The 15,907-nt window shown below is 55.1% G+C and overlaps 1 protein-coding gene and 2 long non-coding RNA genes across 8 annotated transcripts; 2 read left to right on the forward strand and 1 right to left on the reverse strand.

The window, feature by feature from the left end:
* Positions 1 to 5,023: 5,023 nt before the first annotated feature.
* Positions 5,024 to 8,170, forward strand: LOC144310559 (uncharacterized). Its single transcript, XR_013376254.1, has 3 exons — positions 5,024 to 5,508; positions 6,363 to 6,496; positions 6,913 to 8,170. It is a non-coding gene; the product is annotated as an uncharacterized LOC144310559 (long non-coding RNA).
* A 60-nt stretch (positions 8,171 to 8,230) lies between these two features.
* On the reverse strand, positions 8,231 to 13,743 carry LOC144310558 (uncharacterized). 2 transcript variants are annotated; one of them, XR_013376253.1, is made up of 2 exons: positions 8,864 to 13,743; positions 8,231 to 8,529 (listed from the first exon to the last, which is right to left on the reverse strand). It is a non-coding gene; the product is annotated as an uncharacterized LOC144310558 (long non-coding RNA). The 2 variants fall into 2 exon arrangements; XR_013376252.1 differs by having other exon boundaries at positions 8,231 to 8,588.
* Positions 11,273 to 15,631, forward strand: MXRA8 (matrix remodeling associated 8). 5 transcript variants are annotated; one of them, XM_077891670.1, is made up of 10 exons: positions 11,273 to 11,433; positions 12,535 to 12,558; positions 12,655 to 12,980; positions 13,086 to 13,187; positions 13,274 to 13,744; positions 13,933 to 14,091; positions 14,250 to 14,289; positions 14,386 to 14,462; positions 14,571 to 14,651; positions 14,757 to 15,631. In XM_077891670.1, exons 1-10 carry the CDS (start codon positions 11,288 to 11,290, stop codon positions 14,807 to 14,809), a joined length of 1,479 nt encoding a protein of 492 aa, XP_077747796.1. In that variant the 5' UTR covers positions 11,273 to 11,287; the 3' UTR covers positions 14,810 to 15,631. The 5 variants fall into 5 exon arrangements, with proteins under 5 accessions (XP_077747796.1, XP_077747797.1, XP_077747798.1 ...); XM_077891671.1 differs by having other exon boundaries at positions 14,784 to 15,631; XM_077891672.1 differs by having other exon boundaries at positions 11,279 to 11,433; positions 12,675 to 12,980.
* The last annotated feature ends 276 nt before the right edge of the window (positions 15,632 to 15,907 follow it).

Raw genomic sequence — 15,907 nt, forward strand, 5'->3', positions numbered from 1 at the left:
AGGGCAGAGGCAGGAGGGGTGTGGCAGAGTGCCGCTCCTGGCATTGCCTAGGGCTTGGTTTCTGGCCAGAGGAGGCCCCAGCCAGGGCCAGAGGTATTGGGGGTGTTCTTGGGCATCTGCTGGGGGCTCTGCCTCTTGGCCCCAAAGTAGAGGCATCTCTGAGCTCAGCCCCCATTCCTTGTCACTTGGCTGCTCCATGCAGCCAGTGTCTTCTGGCCTGTGTGTTCCTGGCCACACGGTGGGCCATGGAAGGAGCCAGACAGGCTCAGGCCTCAGGGTAGGATGCTGAGGCTGGATGTTGGGTCCTGAGAGGGGCTGGTTGTGGCCTGCTTATGGCAGATGAGCTGGGAACAGCTGCACTCCCTGTTGTCCAAGGAGTATGCAGGCTGGTGAGAGTGACACAGCCTCCAAATGGAACGGAGATGGAGAAAGAAGCCTGCTCCGCGGGCCTGGCCAGCTGAGCTCTGTGAGAAGGGTCACTGGAATGTGGGTGGGGACAGTCCTCTCTAGGGCTAAGTTCTGGGGAAAGCCCTTGAAGGGCTCTTGATCTGTGGCTCCTGGGATGGGGCTGAGGAGTCCAGAGCTGGGTCTGGAGTTAGCCTCAGGATGGGGACCAGTGGAGACAGCCCCTACCACTTGTCAGGGTACCCAGAGTCCAGCCCATGCTCCCATCAAATTCTGTCCACTGCCGACCTCAGTCTTCTAGGGCCATTTGGATGAGGAATCCGATCCAGGACATTGAGTCGCATGACAGCTGAGTGCTAGGGCTAGAACTAGAGTCCAGGGAGGGTGAGTGGGGTGTCTGGACAGCGTCTGGGGGCCTGGGGTTCTCTTTAGGAGGTGGGGTGGCCTGTGTATCTGCTGAGGACCACTCCCAGATGTACAGGGGAGGGAAGCTCTGAACGCTCCCTGATGACCCAGGGGGGCAGGGAGTTGGGACAACAGCAGAGCTGTCAGGGCTCCTGAGGCAAAGGGGAGGGAAGGCCTCAGGCTGGGTACATGCTTGTGCCACCTCCTAGAGAACATGGTCAAAACCAGGGTTGAGCTACGTTGGGTGGTATTAATAGCACGTGCATCTCATAAAGTGTAAATTGTAGAGTGTACTTGTCCCAGTAAATTTGGGAGCACAGGTTTCTGCCACAACTGGATGCACGGTGAGTGCTTTGTGACCTGGCACTCTGTGCCCCACATCCTTGCCCCCAGTGCTGGCCTCACCTTGGTGTGGACAATCTGCAGTCCAGGAGGAGATTGATCCAGCTCAGAGTCCTGCTGAGCAGAGCTGGCCGACCTTCAGGGTCTGCTGTGTGGGTGGACGGGGCCCCTGAGGCCACCAAGACCCTCTCATGGACAGGGCTGTCCTGCCCACCATCTGTCCCAGCTGAGGTGGGTCATGTATGCAGGGCTGGGCTCCAACATGGCCTTCCTTCTGCACCCAGATCCGGGGGCTCTGGGCCCCTCCCCTCCTCCAAAAAGGAGTGTGTTCGCTTTGATTGGCCTTGTTGGTTTCAGTACTTTGTATTTGCAGTTATTTTTTAACTTCCCAGCCAAGTAAGATTGTAGCTCCATGTGAAGTTGTTCTACAAAGCTGATAACAAAACAGTTTCCTTCTTGCCCACTTGAGTCTGACCAAGCTGGCAACCACGGCTTCTTCAGTGGACTCCCTCCCGGTGGGCATGCCACAGCCTGACAGCACTTGCATGGTCTCTGGGCTCAGCAAGATCACATTTTCCTTTTCATACAACTGTTTGTTTCCTTGTTTTTATATTTATCAAAATTCAGCCCTAAATTTGCTGACAGAATTTTAAAAGTCACAGTTTTGGTCAAATTTCTGAAATGATTCTTGTTCACATGGAGTAGCCTCCTGGTGTCCCCTGTCTGGGCTGCCCTGGGCCCCATCTGCTGGGTCCTGGTCACCATGTTCTCCCTTGTTTTCATGGAGTATGTTTGTCTTTTTCCATTTTTTTTTAAAGGTTTATTTATTTGAGAGAGAGCATGCACAGGTGGGGGTGGGAGGGACAGAGGGAGAATCTCAAGCAGACTCCCTGCTAAGCACAGAGCTTGATCCCACTACCCTGAGATTACAACCTGAGCTGAAACTAAGAGTCAGACACTCAACTGACAGCCCCCCAGGTACCCCCATGGAGTATATTTTTCTGGAAAGTGCTCATGGGAGCTAGATCATACAACAAGGACTAATTGACGTGTGTGAGTGGGTTCCCTGCAGTCCCAGGTGCTGTACTAGGTTCTTTATAGGAGCTGCTTCATTTCCTAATAACAGTAAATCTGTGATCAGCTAGTTTTATCCAACAGCAGAGGTTACCTCACCTACAGTCACAAAGCTCAGAACCTGTTCATGATTCAGCTACAAGTCTGACTCTGAAACTTAATTTAAGAAAATTATTTTAATAGAAGTTTTGCCTGTGAATGCTGAACTAGGTCAGTAGTTCAATAGTGCTATGAAAAATAGCACACCACCTTTCCCAGGGTCAGTTTTAGCCCTCTTAGATGATTCTTTTGGCATTTATTGTCCTATCTTTAAGTTGGTGGCTTTTACATTGTTTTTGACAAAAACTCGAATATATTTTGGGGCACCTGGATGGCTCAGTCGATTAACATCTGGCTTCAGCCTCAGGTCGTGACCCCAGGGTCCTGGGATCAAGCCCCACGTTGTGCTCCCTGCTCATTGGGAAGTCTGCTTCTCCGTCTCCTCTGTCCTTCCCCCTGCTTGTGCTCTCTCTTTCTCTGTCAAATAAATCTTTTTTAAAAAATTGATATCACTACCTGGTGCTTACACACACACACAGAACTGCAAGGTTTTTAAAAAATATATTTTATTTTTCTATTCATGAGAGACACACAGAGAGAGAGAGGCAGAGACACAGGCAGAGGGAGAAGCAGGCTCCTCACAGGTAGCCTGTCTCAGGACTTGATTCCCGGACCCTGGGATCATGACCAAAGCGGAGGGCAGATGCTCAACTCACTGAGCCACCCAGGTGTCCCAGAACTGAAAGATTTAAAAAGCAACACTTACACTTACCCCTCCTAAGTGTAATAATCTCAGATATATTCTTTCTATTTCTTTTTTTAAAAGGTTTTATTTATTTATTTGAGAGAGAGGGAAAGGAGAAGTAAGCCACCAACTTGTTTTCTTGAAGCTTCTCTTTTTCCTTGTTCTGCAGTGTTCACAGTGATGTAGTTCACTACAGATCTGTTTCCACTTGGAAAAGCCTGATGCAATCTAGAAAGTCTTGGGAAATCCTCCGAGCTGCTGTGCTGTCACCTGCCCACCCTCTCTCCTTTCCCATTTCCTATCTCATTGGCATTTTCAACATTTTCTTTTAATCTATTTAATGAAATTTTAAAATTTTCAGTTACATAATTTTTAATTTCTAAGAGGCTTTGTGTTTTGGGTATTTTGGGGAGATATTTTTAATAGCGCTCACTCTGTTTATGTTTCACAGATGTGATGTCATCTCTTCTGTAAGGATATTAATGATACCTATATTCTCAAGCACAGTGCCCCCATCACCCCTGTCTAGTTTCTGCTTCTGAGATGGTTTTTCTGTTTGTTGACTTTGGTCTCTGTTTTCCATGTTAGTGGGTTTCCTCTGGTAAAACTTATATTTATGTGTGGTCTACAGAGCTCTGCAAGAAATGTCCAAGACACCCAGAAATACTCTCAAGCACCCTTTCTGTCCACTTGTAGTGGGAGCCAGGATGCTTTGGAGATGTAGCTGCTTCCAGGTGCAGCTGTCAACTTGAGGAATTAAAGCACACAACCCCTCATTCAACTGGAATTTCGGATAAGGAACACGTAGTTTTCATTATATGTGTGTCCTGTGTGGTACTTAATCTGGTGACTCTAACACTGGGTCTGGCAAGAAGCATATGGAACTGGGGCATCTTTTCATACCAGATGGAATAAGCATTGTCGAAGGCTTATGTGGGTGTGTCAGAGGGCTCAGGAGCCAGCATGGAAGGCTTTCACTGGCCAAGTGAGAAAGCGTCAGAAAGAATATAAACCACCCTGGGCTGAAGCATAAAGTGAAATCCACTGGGCAACTGGAGGACTGATCGAGAGGTCATGAGGCATGTAGCCCTCCTGAAATTGATTACATTCTTTGATTGGAAGACTGAGAAGATTTTTATGAGTATATTAGTATAACTTTCTATCTTACTGAAAACCAAAAATGATGTATGAGATTATAAAGTCTCTGAAGTTTGATGGAATGCCCATTCTGATGGGCTTAAATAGGCTAATACATGCTTGTATAGATTTAAAATAGAGAACATGACAGTTCCAAAGGAAAAAAAAATTTAGCTTCTAATGCCTTAGGAATGTTCACCCTTTAAGAAAGGTCATTTTCTTGCAGAATCTACAGCTCAAAAAGAAAGAAAAAAGCAGGGATAATGGTTGATTGTTGGATAAGAAGCAAAGATGTAAATTCATGCAGAGAGCAAGTAATGCCAAGGGGACTTCACTTCAGATAAACATTCATTCAGTGTCGCTTAAATGTCAGGCTGAAAAATGTAGAGTCTGACAGCTTCTATCAGAAAAAGTTCAGGTAATATATTTTTAAGATTTTATTTATTTATTCATGAAAGAAAGAGATAGAGGCAGAGACACAGGCAGAGGGGGAAGCAGGCTCTTCCCCCTCCCTTGCAGGGAACCTGATGTAGGACTCGATCCCAGGACTCCAGGATCCTGTGCTGGGCTGAAGGCAGAAGCTTAACTGCTGAGCTACCCAGGTGTCCCTCAGGTAATATTTTTAATCAAGGTGAATCCTTGGACAAATTAGACTCGTTTTATGATTTTGTTTTTTTTGTTTTTTTTTAATTTTTATTTATTTATGATAGTCACACAGAGAGAGAGAGAGAGGCAGAGACACAGGCAGAGGGAGAAGCAGGCTCCATGCACCGGGAGCCCGACGTGGGATTCAATCCCGGGTCTCCAGGATCACGCCCTGGGCCAAAGGCAGGCGCCAAACCGCTGCGCCACCCAGGGATCCCTCGTTTTATGATTTTGATTTAAAACAACTATGTGGGGACACCTGGGTGGCTCAGTTGGTGAAGCAGCTGTCTTCAGCTTGAGTCATGTTCCCGGGGTCCTGGGATTGAGTCCTGTGTAGGGCTCCCTGCTCAGTGGGGGGTCTGCTTCTCCGTCTCCCTCTGCCTCCCCATGCTTGTGCGCACTCTCTCTCTCTCTCTCTGTCAAATAAATAAAGTCTTAAAAAAATAAAACAGTTATAAGATGATAGAAAGTTACAGCTTCTGGAAAGATTAGGTTATTTACTGATGATGCAAAACTTGCATAAACTTTACTAAATGTCCTGGTCTGGTTTTAAGGTCAGGTGAGTTATCTTTATTGAGCTTTTTTTTTTTTTTTTTTTAAAGTAGTGTCCACATCCAGCACAGAGCCCGACTGGGGCTTGAACTCATGACCCTGGATCCTGACCTGATCTGAAATCCAGAGTCAGATGCACAGACTGAGTCCCCCAGGTGCCTCGGGTAAGTTACTTTACCAGAAAATATTTACAGTCACATAAATGTACACATCTGTGTTTATGTTGAAATAACTGTTCTCTATCATAAAATATGTCTTCTGTAAACCTCAGTGCTCTGAATTATTTGCATTTCATTACACCATTCATCTCTCACTTCCTGTGGTATATTATCTCTGAAGATGTCACAACAACTTCCCTTTCCCAGTACACATGCTGCTTGGCAACGTGAGATTGCTGTCCTTCCTATTGAGAGCTGGGGTCTGACTCCCGGCCCTTGAGGGCTGCCTGGCACCTGCTCTGACTCTCTGAGTGTGGTCAAGTGCTGCCGAGCCTTCATGTTGGGGCCTGGCAGCTTCCATCAGCAGGAGGAAGGCTAGGCTAGACTACTGAGTACCAAGAGGTTGTGAGGCCACACGGACAGAGAGGACCATGTGGGTGGGGGGGCCACATGGACAGGGAATGGGCCATGTAGACACAGAGAGGACCCAGCTGATGGCCACTTTGAGGCCCCAGGTGCCAGAGGGAAGCTGTCTGGATCCTCTGGCCCCCGGTGAGCCATTCTACCAGCACTATGTGGGACACAGACAGGCTGTCCTGTCGGACTTCTTGAGCAGTAAAAGATCCCAGACACAGGTCTGGTCTCCTGCCCCGTGCTGTGTGGTGGGGGCTAGGATGCTGCAAGCCATGGCTCTGCCATAGGTGCATAAATCATGGACTGTTCTAGGGTGTCAGAAGGGCATGTATAGGAGGGTCTGCTTTGGGTAAACGCGACCACCCTGGACACCTACTGCACTCTCTCCTGTGGCCATGTCAGGGCTCCAGGATGCCTTTCCACCAGATACTTTCTCTTTTCATCAGGAAAAGCATCTCTGTCGCCCAGACTCAGCCTCCTTGGGGCCTCCCCAGGGGTCTCGAGCTGATCCCACCAAGGCTTGAAGCAGACGGCCTGGAAACACATTCAGCTCAGCCCAAGATCCGCAAGATGAGGCAGAGTAAGTGACAGTCCCAACTGAGAGTGCAGGTGGGGGTGCTGGGCATGCAAGGCAGTGGGAACCCTCCCAGCTGCACTGCCCAAGGTGCATTGCAGGGTGAAGCAGGGTTGGTATCCCTGTGGACAGTGCTGCAGAAAGATTACCATGGCCAGGTCAAGGCTTCGAGATGGCCGAGGGACCTTGTGTCATGGGAAGACACCGCTGACCCACCCAGCCCAGCCAGACACACAGGAAAACCCCTTCCTGCTGTGTGTTCCTGCTGGGGGAGCTCACACCCATGCTTGCTGTAAAGTGGAGATGCTCGGAGAAGTCCCAGGCCCAAGGGCACCGCCCGTTGTGAGGCTGGTACGGTGAAGGGTCAGCAACCTGACAGCTGGCACATCACACAACCACTGCAGGCCTGTCTCTTCTAACAGGACCTAACTGGATAAACCAAATCTGTCACCAACGGAGAGGTCGGTAAAGTGAACTTCCCTCCGTGGACCCGGGAAGCTACCTCATGTGGATGCAGTGCTCTGGGTCCTCTCAGGAGGCTGGGCTGGTGGCTGTTCCACAGGTCATCTGCCCCAGCCTTTCAGAAGCAAAGGCCGTCCCCTAACCAACTCGCTAGAAATGTGGTGGCCATGGAGGTCACCCCCACCAGTAGAGGCACTGCGTGTGACGGCCCTTAGAACAAAATTGATGGTTTTTGGCTCCTGACTTGAAAACTGATGGATCTGTGAGGACAATGAGGAAGTGATTTTGGCATCACAGGAGAGGTTAAAACACTGACGCACCCCCTGCAGCTCGGGGCCAGGTTCCAGTTCAAGAATGTCTATGAGGTGGGCTCCAGTGCCTTGGCAGGCTGGCTTGCTGTGCACCCACAGATGGGAGCAGCTAGGCGGAGGAGCACCCGACCAAGGGTGGCCCTTGGTTGGGTGCTGTGGCAGGAAACCACTGATGAGAGGCTGACCCTGACTAGTCAAATCTTTGGTCTTGTTTGCTTGACATTTTCCCAGGATGAAAAGTTTGGCTGGTCCATGAGGCAATGTATCTACATTTCCATATTCTTATCTGTATTTTTTATTTTATTTTATTTTTTTGAGAGAGAGCTAGCACACAAGTGGGGTGGGGCAGCTGAGCACAGAGCCCTCTACCCTGAGATCACAACCTGAACTGAAATCGAGAGTTGGGTACCTCACTGCCTGAGCCACCCAGGTGCCCTCAAGATTTTAGGTCATTGCTACACCCAGCCTGAGGCTCAAACTCACAACTCTGAGATGGAGAACCACACGCTCCACCAACTGAGCATGCTGGGTGCCTGTCCTGCCAGGTCATCGCCCTGAAGTCCTCACCCTCCCAGCCCACAGCTCTCCTGAGGGACACACTCAACTCTTCTGACCCGGAATGGGCGCAGTTCTTGCCTCATGGTGTGAAACGCTGCAGGGTGGCGAGCCTCCAGGAGAAGGTGGCCCCTCCAAGAACAGGTCAGAACCAGCAGACACTGTCAGTGAAATTGGAAGAGCCTCATGTGACTGATGATCCATGCGATTCCCAAGGAACTTGGGCAGCCTCAGCCCTGCTGCCAGCCACCAGTCCCAAACTGACAAACTAGTCCCTTCTCCTTGTGAAACTTGTGCCTTTTGCAGGTTTAAGCCTGGCCTTGCTCTGTTCCAGAGACACTTGCATTTGTCTTCTTTTTTTTTTTTTTTTTTTTTTTGCATTTGTCTTCTATTGCTGTACCACACATTGAGCAGCTTAATGCAACACTTTTATTATTACAGAGCTGCCCTGGGTCAGACACCTAGACAGGAGCCTCCGCTCAGGGCCTCCCAAATGAAATGAGTGTCTGCCGGGGCTGCGTCTGGACCCGAGGCACTAGTCCCCTTCCACTCCATCCTAGGGGGCAGCAGAATTCAGGTCCTTGCTGTCATCAGACTGAGGTCCAGTTTCTTCTTGGCTGTTGGCTGGGGGCTGCCCACATGTTCCCTCCAAGGGCTCTTTCACAGAATGGCCAGCTGGAGAAGTTGACTCCAGGCAGCACGATGGAGACTCTATCAGACAGTGACATCCCAGCCCCTCGTCCTTTGGTTGTTACAGCACCCTGCCCGCACTCAAGGGAGGACACAGAGTGTGCTCTGACCGCACCTGACAGTCCTGCAGCCCACCTGGCCCTTGGTGGGCTGTGTCCCTTGTGTGCTCGTGTAGGCCCTACTGGCTCTGAGTCACCTCACATGCCTGCGTCCCCAGACCACATCCTCCTCCCTTAGTCCCTCCAAGCACCCTATCAGCAAGAGAGCCTGACTGCAGCCCCGCAGACCTCCCTATGCGCCCAGCTCTGCTCTCATCTGAGAGGCAGCTTCCCCAGGCCCCAGCCTGGACATTTACCTGTGGGTGTTACTCCATCAGAGGCCGTCAGCTCAGTCCTGTGGAGGGAGATCCTGCCGTTTTCGTCTCTCGACAACACTTCTTCCAGATGATCTTATTTGTCCGAGAGCAGGCCTGCCATCTGTCCGCCTCCCTCCAATAGCTTCCAGTTCCTTGGCACACAATAGGTGCTCAGCAAATATTTGTTGAATGACAGAACAGTGGCACGAGCACGTGTCTGTGTCTGGTGGCATCTCTGAGTGCCTGTGGTTTCTCCTCCCAGTGAGCTTGGCTGCCTGGAATGTCCGAGTCCCCAGGAACAGGAGCCAGAACCTGCTTCTTAGTGGGGCTGGTTGGCTGGCCCCTGCATTGTCCAGCCACACCTCCTAGAAGAGGGGAGGTGGGTACAGGGCTCTGGTCTGGTAGGGGGTTGGCCAGAGCTCAGGGTGTGACCATGGTGATGTCAGTGGCTTTGTCCTGGTGGTCTCTTCCCAAGGAACAGAGATGCTGGGTGACACTGGGAACTGAGCAATCGGCAGTCACTTGGGAAAGAGTCGGAGGTCTCAGGCCTTGGCCAGGGGAGGGGCAGGTGGCCTGCTGAAACTTTAACTTTACTCTCATCTGTGGCTATTAACTGCCAAGAGTAGGGGTGGGGACAGCAGCCTTTGCTGCTCATTTTGGTTTTGCTGGCCTCAGGCAGAGAGGGACAAGAGGGGTTGCAGCCCTGCACCACATCTGTCCATTCTTGCCCAGTGGTTCACTGGGGTCAGCTGCCCCCCAGTGGCGGCCCCCTCAGACTTACACATCTGGGCCAAGCTGAGGGCTGGGTTTCTACCCGAGAGGGCCTCACAGGGCCCAAGGCCAGGGAACCTGCTGGGAGAGGAGGCGCGCCCACAGGCTCCTGGCTCCTCGGCTGGGAGCTGACCCTGGTCCCCTTCCAGACAGGGGCCAGTGCTGGGCCATTTCTGCCTCCCTCTAGCACTGCCTGGACATCTTCCCTCCACTGTGGAGAGACAGCCCAGCAGACAGAGGCGGGAACAGAGGACAGAGATGGAGAGACATGGGCGGGACACAGAGAAGATTGGTCACCAGCTAATATAAACCAGTTAAAAAAACAGGAGGAGAGGCCAGGCCTCATAGCCAGCCAGGCAGGGCTTGTTTTTTCCAGAATGAAAGGCCCAGGGAGGGGCTGGGACCAGGACCAGTTCTGATTCCAGTTTGGAAAAGGGGCTCTGACCCCCAGGGCCTGGGTCTTGCTGAGGAAATGAGTCCATTGCGGGGGGGGCTCCTCACATCCTCATGGCTGGCGCTCCCTGTCCTGACCCCTCATTCCTCTGCAGCTGTGACAGTCTCCCCACCTTGCCTGGAGCTGGGGAGACCAGCTGGACTGGGTTCCTTGCTGGTCTGAGGAATTGGGGACCAGGACAGGGTTCATGGGTGAGATCCCCACCCACCAGGGACGGGGGCCAGTGACCATAATTCTATTCAAATGGGCAGTTTAAAAAACGCACTGTGGGTTTTGGTAGTTGTTTGCTTTTTTTTTTTCTTTTTGAGGTTTGCTTAACTAGAAAGAGTGGGTTTGGTATGCAGTGTATGATCTGTTATTTTGCATTTGTTTATGTGACTCTGTAAGTTTTCCCAGAGCTTCAAATTTGTGCCTTCCGTTGGGGAGGTTCCCATACCTCCCTTCCTCCCTCCACTCTGGGCAGGGAGTGTCTTAGCCAGGATTTGCTTTCAGGGACACCAAGCTCTGCCCTGGATGGTGGGCAGATGGGGGTCCAGGCCAGAGCTGGAGGCTGGTCAAATGCCAAAAGTGCTCAGGGTCCCCACCCTTATGCCCTGGCAGGCTCCCCTGGGTGGTAAAGATGTTGATCAACAGCAGGGCCCATCATGCTGTCCTAAGGGAGCCCCCTGGGCCCCACCCCCCAGGGGTGTTGTGACTGTTCTTTTCCTTTCATAAATAAAGAAATGCAGCCCCCAGAGGAGGCTAAGGGGAAGAGTTGGAAGAGGTGTAGGTCTGGCAACCTGGGCTCCTTAGGCGTCCCAACCCTGGAGGCCTTTCTGTTAGGAATGCCTCAAGCTCCATAGCAAGCACAGAGGGGGAGGATCCTGCCCACACCTTGGGCCAAGGTCCCCCGACAGGAGTGGAAGGGAGGTGATGTGCACCCCAGAGCCCAGTCCTGCAGCAGCCCCAAGGGCCTCATATGTCACAGCTGCCCCCACAGCATCTGGGACCATGCCCTCCACCCTCCTACCCCTCCTGGACCTGGGCCAGAGAAGGGGCAGGGTCTCTGCTCTGATTCCCCTCACGTTGTTGGGCACCATGCCCATGTTCCTACCCACCCACCCAAAGGCCAGCCAAGGATTTCGGGAGGGCTAGGGGCCAGCTGGAGCCAGAGGGGGCGGTCTGCAGACTGTTGACCCCGCCCAGGGCTCTGTGATGTCATGGTGGGGGCTAAGGAGGGGGAGGGGGCCGGGCTGTTTTTCTGGAGAGTTGGAGCAGAAGTGAGACAAAGCGAGGCCAGCGAGCCAGGCAGGCGCCATGGAGCTGCAGTCCCAAGTTCTGCTCTGGGAACTTGTGCTTCTACACAGTGAGTGCAGGGTGGGTGGGGGTCCAGAGTGGGGGCACAACCAGGTCTTTGTGTTCTGTGCAAAGCCGCCTGTCGGAGCTTGAGTGTGGAGCAGTGGGACGCCCTCACTGCTGGGAAGGGGCTGGGGCGGGGCGGGGGTTGGGGGGGCTCAAGATGGCAGCTCACCAGGATGCGGGGGCCCCCCAGGACCCAGGAAACCACACGGATTCAGGAACAAGAGGGCTAAGACAGGCAGGGAGGCTGAGGTGGCGGGTGCCTCTCCCTGGGGTCCCTTGCCCACCTCACTCTTCCACTTGTCCTAGTGGTCAGAAGAGGAGTAGGTCGGGGGATCTAGGGGGCCTGGGAACAGTGAGGCTCACAGGGTCTGTTCCAGCCCCCACTTGGCTCCCAGGCCCCCTGAGCCCGCCTCCTGGGCTGGCCCGCTGAGCCGGCACATTCCTCCTGGTCCCGGGCGCTCAGCCCATCTCTGAAGCAGAAACTTGCTTATGGGGGTGCGGATGGTCCAGCCTGCTCAGCCTCAGGCCTCTGCCCTTCAGGGGGGCTGCGGGGGCTCCAGCCGTGAGACCTGGGTGTGGGGCAGGGTGCCCAGCTGGGGCAAGGACTCTTGAGGGCTTGTGTGGCATAGCTTTGGCAGGTGTGTGTACCTCACTGTATACCAAGGTGCAGGAGCCCTCAAAACCAGCCTTGAGCATCAGGCTTTGGGGCTCTGGTGGCCTTGCTGCAGTGATGGTGATACTAGCCACCATTCCTGAGGGTGGCCCTTGGTGACAAGCACATACTCCAGAGCTGCCTCCACCACTCACCCCCCAAAGGGGAATGCTGTCCCACGGCCCAGGCAGGTGGCTGTGGGGATGAGGTGGTGTCCGTGGGAGACGTGCCTGCACCATGGGGGGCTAAAGGAGACCCCTTGCCCATCTCATCTGCTAGCCTTCTCTGACAATCCCCACCTGCTAACAGGGAGTCATTAACATGCCCCACCCCACCAGCCCAGCAAGTGCTGTAAGGGGACCCAGGGAGCCATGTCGGCTCAGGCTGGGTGGGTGACCTGGATGCAAAGGCTCAGGTCAACCCCTCCCCAGTAGGACTTTCTTCTTCTTCTAGGCTCTGCTGTCCTTCTCTCCTCAGGTTAGTGGCCACCCTCCCCTGGAAACTACAACAGGCCCCCTCCTGACTTGCCAGACCCGCCCTATGCCTTGCCCTTGGGTCCTGTCCCTCCCCCAGTGACTCCTCCTCCCCACCAGTGCCCTCGGGGGCCCTGCCTGCCGCCAGCTCCGTAGTGTCCGAGTCCACCGTGAGCTGGGCAGCGGGCGCCCTGGCCGTGCTGCGCTGCCAGAGCCCGAGAATGGTGTGGACGCAGGACCGGCTGCACGACCGCCAGCGCGTGGTCCACTGGGACCTCAGCGGCAGCCCCGCCGGCGGCCCGGCTCGCAGACTCGTGGACATGTATTCGGCGGGCGAGCAGCGCGTGTACGGGCCTCGCGACCACGGCCGCCTTCTGCTCCCGCCTTCTGCCTTCCACGACGGCAACTTCTCGCTGCTCATCCGCGGTAAGGAGCCCGGGGCGGTGACGGGGCGCCGGGGAGGGGGGCGGGGCGCAGGGGCTGGGCGGGCCCACCTTGCACTTCACCGCTGGGTTTCCTGCCCGGTCGTAGCGGTGGAGTATGCCGACGAGGGGCTGTACACCTGTAACCTGCACCACCATTACTGCCACCTCTACGAGACCCTGGCCGTCCGCCTGGAGGTCACGGACAACCGTGAGTGCGCCCCCCTCCCGCCCCCGGGACGTGTCCCCGCTGGCTCCCTGCCCTCCCACCGGGTGCTGACCGGCCTGCACCCCCAGCCCAGGAGGCTGGCGCGCACTGGGACGGCGAGAAGGAGGTGCTGGTGGTAGAACGCGGCGCGCCCGCGCTGCTAACCTGCGTGAACCGGGAGCACGTCTGGACCGACCGGCATCTGGAGGAGGCGCAGCAGGTCGTGCACTGGGACCGACAGCCGCCCGGTGTGCCGCACGACCGCGCTGACCGCCTGCTGGACCTGTATGCCTCGGGTGAGCGCCGGGCCTACGGGCCGCCCTTCCTGCGCGACCGCGTGGCGGTGGGGGTGGACGCGTTTGCACGTGGCGACTTCTCCCTGCGCATCGACCCGTTGGAGCCCGCTGATGAGGGCACCTACTCCTGCCACCTGCACCACCACTACTGCGGCCTGCACGAGCGCCGCATCTTTCACCTGAGGGTCACCGAGCCAGTCGCTGAGCCGCCCCCGCGGGACTCGCCGGGCAACGGTTCCAGCCACAGCGGCGCCCCCGGCCCAGGTACCGTGCGCCCCTCCCCGCCCCTCCCCCCACCCCCCCCCGCATGGCCCCGGGGTGTTAGCCGAGGGGAGGCGCCCAAAGCCGCACCTTTCTCCCCAGACCCGCGCAGAGGGCCGGCCTGGGTCGGGTGCCCGCTGGGTGGGGGGCGCTGCGCGCTCCCTGACACAGCCCCCGCTCGGCCTGTGCAGATTCCACCCTGCCGCGCGGCCGCAGCGTCATCAACGTCATCGTCCCCGAGGGCCGCGCCCACTTCTTCCAGCAGCTGGGCTACGTGCTGGCCACCCTGCTCCTCTTCATTCTCCTGCTCATCACTGTCATCCTGGCCACCCGCCAGCGCCGCCGCGGAGGTGAGGGGGGCTCCATCTTGCAGGGTTGAGGACAGCGCTAGGAAGCCTCCCCTGACCAGAGGCAGGGTGTGGGATGCGGTGCCCTGAGCAAAGGGTGAGCAGGGGCGGGAGCTGGGGAGGGGGGTGAGACCACCCCCGACATGACTCTTCCTCCCCAGGCTACCAGTACTCGGACAAGAAGTCGGGGAAGTCAAAGGGGTGAGTGGCTCCTCCAGGCTCTCCTGGGTACCAGACTTCCCCACTGCTCCCCAGCCCACTCTCTGCTCTAACCACCAATCACCCTCCTGTCTCCAGGAAAGATGTTAATTTGGCAGAGTTTGCTGTGGCTACAGGCGACCAGGCTGTTTACAGAAGTGAGGACATCCAGCTAGGTGAGGGAGGGCCCCAGAACCAAGGAGCAGACTGTGGCTCCCAGGCCTGAGCTAGGGAAGGTACATCTCTGGGTGGGGGAGCCTCACCCTGCTCTTTCCCTGCACCAGATTACAAAAACAACATCCTCAAGGAGAGGGCTGAGCTGGGCCACACCCCACTGCCCACCAAGAACATTGACTTGGACAAAGGTGAGTGGCATACCTCACCCCATCCACACTCACTAGCCAGCCCCAGGGGCAGGGGTCCCTGGGCCGTCCTGCTGGATGTCTGCCTTGTGTTTGTCCCTGTGACAGATGTCCACCTGTTTCCTTGGCTTCCAGTGTTCAGGAAGGAGTACTGCAAATAAGGTGACCCTGGGCTCCTGGCTGGGCCAGCAGCCCTGCCAACTCCTGTCTGTCTATCTTGGAGGATGACCTCCTGACTCTCATGTGGCTCACCCGACCCCCTTCCAGCGGCTGGTCCCGCTGTCCTGGAACTTGGCCTGGACTGGTACAGAGTGAGGCTGCCTCCAGACCCCTTTCCTGAGAGCTATCCTAATCCTCACAAGCAGCAACGGGCTTGTTGGGATTCTGCTGGAGCCGCAGCTGCCCCTTCACCAGCTCTTAGCAGGCCGTTGCCAGCTCCCATACTCACTGGTGGTCCTGCCCACCCCCCCTGGCACAACCCTAACCCTGCTGATGTTCCCCAATCCTTCAGGCTCTCCTGGCCCCTGCCACTGTGAGCTGGTGCTCAGTGGGGACTCTTGGAGTTCAGGTCAGCCTCAGGGCTGGCACCCTGGCCCCTTCTTCACCCCTTTCTAGGGGGAGCCTACAGCTAGGACCTGGGGATTGCACACTCCAGGCCCCAGGCTAATTCCCCTCTGCTCTGTGTTGGGGCTACTTAGGGCTGCCCTAGGCTTTTTCTCTGTCTTCCACTCTATTCCAGCTTTGTTTCCAGCAAGTGCCTTGACAGTCACTGGGCTCCATGTGACTTCTGACTCTGGCCCCCCTCCCACAGCCCCTTCTTGGGCTGTAGTCTGGGGCTGGGACCCTGTTTGGTTTCTGTTTTGGCTGAGGACAGGGGAGGGGTAAAAGTGGTTCTAGAGTGGCTTGTGCTGCCACCCCCAACGCCCCACATTTGCTCCCCCTGGGAACCTACCATCATCACAATAAAGACCACATAATTTTTAGGTCTGCTTCTGTGGCTCCTACTTCATGTCCTGGGGGGCAGAGTCTGGGCCTTGGGAACCTCGAAATGCTTTCCTTCATCTGAAGCCCTGCTGTCACTGCCCATTTCTTTGGGTGGAAGGTCTGAATCCAGGTATCCTGGGAATCCTATGGCACTATTCCTGGTTGTGAAGCAGTTCCAGATTCTCTTCTGAGGGCTTATTTGGACATGGAGGAGGACAGCCCTCTGAGAAGCAGATGCCAACATGGGATTAGTTGTGTGAGGATAAAGAGGAGGG

Source organism: Canis aureus, chromosome 3 (genome assembly GCF_053574225.1).
Source record: "Canis aureus isolate CA01 chromosome 3, VMU_Caureus_v.1.0, whole genome shotgun sequence".
In the NCBI taxonomy this organism is placed as follows: domain Eukaryota; kingdom Metazoa; phylum Chordata; class Mammalia; order Carnivora; family Canidae; genus Canis; species Canis aureus.